Source organism: Rhincodon typus, chromosome 6 (assembly GCF_021869965.1).
Source record: "Rhincodon typus isolate 14 chromosome 6, sRhiTyp1.1, whole genome shotgun sequence".
Lineage (NCBI taxonomy): Eukaryota > Metazoa > Chordata > Chondrichthyes > Orectolobiformes > Rhincodontidae > Rhincodon > Rhincodon typus.
The window spans coordinates 105,609,373-105,617,145 of record NC_063337.1 but is presented as its reverse complement, the minus strand read 5'-3'; the positions used below and the strand labels follow the sequence as shown (position 1 = coordinate 105,617,145).

Genomic DNA, 7,773 nt, shown 5'->3' with positions numbered 1-7,773 from the left:
TACTCCCCTATATTTCTCATGTAACTACGGTTTATACCTTGAGATTAATGGTAGAGTGAGTCATATGACAAACCATGAGGTTACAGATTACAATGATGTGCTATTCTCCTATCTAATGGCTCACGGATGCCCAGTTTTTGGATATGATCTGAATCCAAACCATTCATCACAGTTGTCATGCCATAACGACTTGCTGGAGGTGCCCTCTATGTCAAGACAGGACTTTGTCTCCTTAACGTTTTGGCGTGGTTGCTCAATAAATACTGCATCTGTGCAATGGATTGGTGAGGATGTACTCAAGTATGTCTTCCCTTTTGTTGATTCTCTTACCAAACAGTGTCAGTCTGTTAATTATGTCCTTCTGATTTTGGACAGCAGTGATTTTGCACTGCCATTCTTCATGATAGTCGCCTACTCATAGTACATTCTGTGCCTGTGCTACTCTCAGATATTTTTTTCCAAATAGTGTTTAATAGGGAGGAGAACTGATTAATCAGTTGAGGCAGGATGGTTGTCAGAATTATTTTCCATGTTTGATGTGATGCAATGAGACTTCATGGGGTCAGCAGTCTAAGGTGAAGATTCCAGAGTCACACTCTTCCAACTGTATACAGCTCATGTTACTTGTATTTTTTGGACTAGTTATGGATTTGTCTTCTTCTTAATCTGAAGTTTTGACTCTAATTATTTAAGTCTACAAAGAAAGCTGATTGTAAATACCTAATTTTTCGAAAAAATGTTTTGCAGCTTGACAGATTTGCCAGTATCCGAGTTCCAGGCAGCAAACGGAGCAGACCAGTTCTCCCAAATGTCAGGCAAGCACATCTTTCGAGTCGTGGCTGGTCTGCACAATCAGCAGAATATGAATATCCCTCTAAGCAGCTCCCAGAGAAGGAAGTTATTTCACTCTTTGAAAAGATGATGGTAATTACGAGGCTTACATCGTAAAGTTTTATTTGCTTAATTCTTTTGAACTTCATTCCTTTGAACAAAAATGTGAAAATATTAGGTGGTTTTAGAATTGCATGTGAGGTTTTTGAGGAAAGTAATCATAGATCATAGAATCCCTACAGTTTGAAACAGGCCCTTCAGCCCAACAAGTCCACACTGATCCTCAGAGCACCCACTCAAACCCACCCCCTATAACCCACCTAATTTACACATCCCTGAACACTACGGGCAATTTTAGCATGGCCAATCCACCTAGCCTGCACATCTTTGGACTGTGGGAGGAAACTGGAGCACCCAGAGGAAACCCACGCAGACATGGGGAGAATGTGCAAACTCCACACAGACAGTCCCCGCAGGGTGGAATCGAACCCAGATTCCTGGCGCTGTGAGGCAGCAGAGCTAGGTGCTGTGCCACTGTGTCGCCCCTTTGATGGTCTACGAATTATAGGTCACTTTCATTTATAGTGCACCCTGAAAACACCTTTTCTGTTCTAATATGGATTGTAAATTGATCACCTTAATTAAAAACAACTTTTAGTTTGATTTAATACAGTTTCTAAGCATGTAATATATGTTCTCAGTTCCTGAGCAGGTGTATAAGTAACACATGCATTGTGCACCATGCAGTGAACTTTGTTTGTGATTAGCTCTGTGCATGTGTTATAAACCACACTTGAACTGTTTTATATGTTGACATTGCAAAAATGAATTCTGTGAAGATTGCACATCACTGTCTGGATGCTTTATTTGCACTTGGAATTTTTATTTTTAATTTGACATTCACTGCAAATTATGAATACGGCTGTATTCTTTGGTATTGTACAATAAGTGGTCTACACCATATAAAATTTAACTGAATTATGCCTCAATAACAACATACTTCAACTCTCCCACTTATTCATCGAGAGGTTAAGTTACTTGGATTTGGGCATCATGAGTAAGGTGAGTGTGTGATTAATGTTGCTAATGTCATTGATCTCGCAAGAAAACATGGGTTGCCAGGAACAGTTTTGAAGATTGGTTTATTTCTTAATGCTGTGCTGCTGTTTAAAATCATTGCAAAGGTAAGAAAACTTGCCCATAAAGCATTGTTGCTTCCAGACAATGCCACAGGTCATCCAAAAACTTGAAACATTTGTCTGATAATATTAGGTTTGAATTTCTCCCAAGAATATCGTAGCTTTTGAAGGAAGATGACAATGCTGGAGACAATGAAGAGACCAAAGTAATTTGTCAAATCACAATAACAATATTAAGCATATTACTTAGTTGCTGTCCATTTCTGCAGCTAATTGTTCAAGATATGAATCCCATGATAAATTAGAACTTCAGTGTTTGTCGTGAATTGGATAAATCTACTGCATGTTATAGAGCGATCTACAGACAAAGACAGAAGTTTTCCAAGCAGACAACGATGGGCCAGTTTTCCCTCCATGAACTGCACCAATTGAAGTGACCAAGTCAGATAGTGAGGAGCCTTTTACAAATATCCATAGCGTTCAGTACGTTAAATGCCAACGTTCGACCAGCTATAATTTTATTTTTACTTAGACCTGTGTTTCAGTGTTTAATGCAAGTTACATTTTTTTGTGTCTTAAGAAATTGTCAGTTGGAAAAGTATCCCACACTTATCACATGCAGTTTTCTTGGAAATTGGATTTTATTAAATTTTTTGATAAGCTAAATGAGTTATGTGGCTATAATTTGGTTTTGGGACTCTGTAGTAATAAAAGTTGTAGAAGATCATGTGCTGGTGAATAGCTATGATATTTTGTTTGGTTTTATTAACTCAGAGCTTAATGTGCATCTTTAAATGTGTGCCTTCATTCACCCTCATCTTCAGGGCACTGTCAGTAATTTTGTCACTGTAATGCTGTACTTTGCTTCGTATTTAATGCAGCAGATGTCTGCAATTAATTATTAATAATGTCATCCTGATAATACTTAATTTAATCATACGATCATGAGAAATAGGAGCGGGTATAGGCCATTCGTCTCAATGCATCTGCTTTGTCATTCACTAAGATTAAGGCTGATGTGATGATGGTATTAACTCCATTTTCCGATCTGTCCTCCATAACTCTGAACTCCCTTGTCAATCAAAAATTTGTCTAACCCAGCTTGACATCACCACTGCTCTTGGTAAGGGCATAAAATGTCAAAAATTACTGATGCGCTAAAAGAAGAAATTCTTTCTCATTTCCAGTAAACATTGGAAACCCTTTATATTAAACTACCCTGTAGTTCTGGATTGACCAGCGAAGGAAAATATACTTATAGCAATTACGCTGTCAAGCTTTCTTGGAATCTTAAGACTTCTTCTAAACTCAAATGAGTATAGGCTGAACTTACTTGATCTTTCTTCCAAGGACAACCGCTTTTATTCTGAAATCACCCTAGTGAACCCTTTCTTAGTGCTTCCAGTACAAGTGTGCCCCTTTAAGCAAGGAATTCAAAACTGTATGCAGTAATTCCAGTGCGGTCTCTCGTGTCCTGTACAGTTGTAACAAGACTTTCCTACCTTTATACTCTAGCCCCCTTGCAATGCAGTCATGGCATTTTTGCTGATTGGACTTGTTGTTGCATCCATGCCCGATTTAGTATGTTGAGAGTATAATTCTTACTCTGGAGACGAAAGCCACTTTTATCTATGTTGTACTTTGTTGTTTTCTGAGAGATTGCTGCATTATCAAATGTGCTGCCTCTTACATGAGGCTTTGAATTGTCAAAATGTCTGTTTAGGTGGTTGCAAATTCCCTCCTTTACACCTTACAGAAAAGAAAAAAGAATATTCTTGTGTCTTGATCAGTGTTTATCTCTTAAGCTAACAAAATTCAGCAGATGAATGGTTCATACTGTTGTGGAATCTTGTTGTACATGGATTTGTTACTGGATTTGCCAGCATAGCTACAGAGAATGCACTTGTATCATACGTTAAAGAAAATTCTTTATTGGCTATACAGCACTGGGAGTGTTCTGCGAATGAGAGACACAAAAATTTTAATGCTTTTGCTCTTCATACATCTATCTGATCTGATTTTGGTAAGACTGCAGTGTGAAACTTTGAAAATTTTCTTACTCAGATTTAGAAGGTGAGCTTTTGTGCACTCAGGAATTTGGGAAATTATTAGTTGAACCTCTGCTTTTAAAGTTCACAGTGGATAAATGACAACGCTAGTGAATAAAGACTTTGGGATTGTATTCATTAGATGTAAGTGATGACATAGAAAACAATGCATTTCCAGCAAGTTAACTTGAGCTAATTACCTTCACAGGAAGATATGAACTTAAATGAAGAACGAAAGGCTCCACTACGTGAGAAGGACTTGAGTATTAAAAGAGAAATGGTTGTGCAATATATTGACGCAACTTCTAATATTGTGAGTAAAATATTAGCCATTTGTGATTTTTCTTGGCAAATAGTATGATTATCAATGCAGTTGACATTTGAAAAAAAGTTGAATGATAAAGAGCTTTTCCAGATCTCAGACAGCTGAAAATCATTCAGGTGGATTTAATGAAACTTGGGCTTTCTTGAAATCGATTCAAATTCACTACCCAATTTTTAAAAATGTAATTTAACTAGGATCTTGTGACACTGTTCAAAGCAAACATTTCAAATTCATATTTGTGTGCATTGTACTCTGTATTTCCCACCACTTTGTTAACAATTTTTCTGTACGAAACGTTTCTTGTGCTTTTACAATATGGAGTATGCTACAAATGCCAAGATGGCTCACAAAATCGCCACCTCCTGTGTATATGCTGATGATGCCAATGAATCCTGGCATTCGCCTAGGCTGGGAATCAAGTCCATGTGATAGTTAAAGAAAAATAATCATTAACAGCAATATGGAACAAACCTGAGTGATAATTTATTTGAAAGATAAATGGAAGTTAGAAGTATTTTTAGTTGATGCATCCCTGTGTCTACTTTTATTGGGCAAAATCCTCCCTCAGTTGATCAAATTGAGTTCAGAGTTTGGAGATTTGATTTGTGAAACTTAAACGTCAACGAAATGTGATGACCAAGATTGGAACCCAAAATGAAGAATTTCATTAATTTTGTACCCAAGGGGTTGCAGATAAAACTGTTCAAGAAAGCTGCTCCAACGCAATCACTTTATCAGATTTTTCAAGTGTTAGAAATGGATCATGTGAAAAGCATTATACAATATTCATGTGACCTCATTGCGCATGTGTGCTCTTTGTGCCTCCAAAAGATACATTCATATGTAAAAACGTAGGAAGAAGATGGTAGTCATTTTCCCTGAATTTAAATTTATTTTCTTTGGGAACAAACAAAGGAATTTTAAATTGCCTTCGGGAAAAATAGTTGTAGCATTGTTATTTTAGTGTTTCTGATCTCTTGAATATGAGTGACCTATGGCTGTTGACTATCTTGAGAAAAATGTATAAGTTATGCACTGTTAGTATTTATCTGTTGCCCTGTTTTTACTTTGGATACATGAGTTCCAGTCTCAAATTTTTCTCTCAAAGAAGATTATTATTCATCTTCTCAAAGTGATAAGAAATGTGTACTGGATATTTCACCTGACCTTTATTGGATAACTCAGTGATGCAAAGATATATTTATTGTTTGTTCTGATGGATAGTGCTTCTGTCCTTTGAGCACTGAAAATCATGGATAATGCAGATTTACCTTTGGAAACTGCTGTTTACAGTGAATGTCCAGAAAGTGTGGGCCAAGATCCTCACAATGAGGAGACATGCAAAAGGCAGATAATTATTTTTTCAAAATCCCTTGGCATTGCTAACAGACAAAAAAAATCACTGAACTTCTGAAACTGGGTTCTTGCTTCTTTCCCAGTTTCTAATTTTATTTGTATGCATTTCTTTTCCCTATAGATCCATAGTCATAGTTTTTTAACATGAAAGAAAGCCCTTCAGTCTATGGTTATTGACACCTCTAATAACTGGAAAGGTTTCTGCCCATGTACCCTATTTATGCCTTTGGAACTTTGAACTCCTTAGTCAGGTCCCCCTCAGACTTCTCTGCACTAAGAAAACAACCAGTCTGTTTAGTCTATTTTTATCACCTAATTGCTCCAATCCAAGCAACACACTGGTGAACCTCTTCTGCACCCCCAGTCGTGCAATCACATTCTTGCTTTAACATGGCAACTCGAATTGTACGTAGCACTCCAGCTAGAGTGTAGCTGACGTCACATACAGCTCCATCATAACCTCTTTGCCTTGATTAATACAGGCAAGTATCCCACATGCCTTTTTAACCACCTCATCTACCTGTCTTGCTACCTTCAAGAATCTATGGATATGCACACTAAGGCCCTTCTGTACTTTCCAAGTTTCGCCTATTCAACTTGTACTTCCTTGCCTTGTTATTCTGCCCAAAATACATCACCTCACTTCAGGATTAAATTGCATTTGTCACTGTTCAGCACAACTGACCAGCCTGTCTATATCATTCTGTATTCAAAGACTTTTCTCCTTTCCTCAACTGCACAACCTTCATCTATCCTTCAGTCACCTCTTCAAAACATTCAATCAAATTTGTTAGATGTGATTTCCCCTGACAAAGTCATGCCGACTATCCTTGATTAATCCATGCCTGTCCAAATTGAGATTAACTCTGTTCTTCAGACTTCTTTCCAATAGTTTCTCTACCACTGATGTTAGACTCGCTGGCCTGCAGTTTCCTGCTACTGTCTTGAATCTTCCAGATGTGTTCTTTTTGCTCTTGTATTTACTTTATGACTTGCATTTTTCTCACTGTGGGACTGTGAGACTGTCTAGATGATGTTAACTGAGTAACATGATTCTTTATATTTCCTGTACTTCTGACTTGCTACCATTTCCATGCTACTGGGTAAGATGGCTGTACCACTTTAGATTATTACTCAACTGAACCACTTTGTTTTGTTTATGTACCTTTTTTGTGCATCACCTCAAATTAAATGTCCCATTTGAAAGAGTGCTCCTTTTTCTGCATTTTTAAGAACCTATAAACTCTTTGTGATCATTTTTAACAAATATACTTTTAGCATGCTGTCACAAAATGGAAACTTCTTGAATTAAAATATTATTCATGGCATTGATGATGTCTTTGAAAAATGTCTCTTGCATTTTTTCCGTAAAGTAACAGAAAAAAAATTTAACAAGTTGACAGTTGTCTAAAGGCGCTGTAAGTAAAATGAGGGTTGTGCTTTATATCTGCACAAGTAATCATTTAGTATGCGCTCTCTCACTGTGCATGCTTCATCTTAAGGCATATGTTATGAAGAAGGAGAGGTTAACTGAAAAATATCCCTGATTTCACTTTATAAATAATAAGTAACGATTTATTTATTTAACCCTAACAGTGAACAAATTAATAGAACAATCAACAAACTGAACAATTCCACCCAACTGCTAACTACTCCCCCAACTGAAAAAATTTCTACTGGAATGCTACTCCATTAAACACAAGGCCCACTTATATAACTCAAATAGTGAGAAGAAAAAAATGTAAAACTTAGTTTCTCAAAGACCACACAGAATGTGTCTTTTGGAATTCTCTGCCTTCGCCACTGTCTCTCCAGTCATAAATGACTTTCTTCTGCTGTTCTCAAGTCATAAACACCTTTCTTCTGCTGATCCTGCTGTCAGGGATGTTTTCTCTGTGAAAACTCTTAGCTAGAAGTACCCTGGTACCTTTTATGGATAAGCTGGTGCTTACTTAGAGAGGCTAGCAATTTCTTGTGATTGCTAGGTACTTATTTCTCAGATGGTGGTTCGCTCTCCCACTGATTTTCAAAATCCTCTCCTCACATACATGGATGACATATCAATTTTCTTACA

General features: G+C 37.1%; 1 protein-coding gene across 1 annotated transcript in view; it reads left to right on the top strand.

The window, feature by feature from the left end:
- The first annotated feature begins 546 nt into the window (after positions 1 to 546).
- Positions 547 to 7,773, top strand: part of LOC109923937 (protein diaphanous homolog 3-like) — a 404,377-nt gene continuing 397,150 nt past the window's right edge. Inside the window, exons 1-3 of the mRNA XM_048598427.1 lie at positions 547 to 561; positions 748 to 924; positions 4,227 to 4,331. Of these exons, the coding sequence (XP_048454384.1) occupies positions 547 to 561; positions 748 to 924; positions 4,227 to 4,331 (297 nt within the window). The remainder of the gene's footprint in view (positions 562 to 747; positions 925 to 4,226; positions 4,332 to 7,773) is intronic.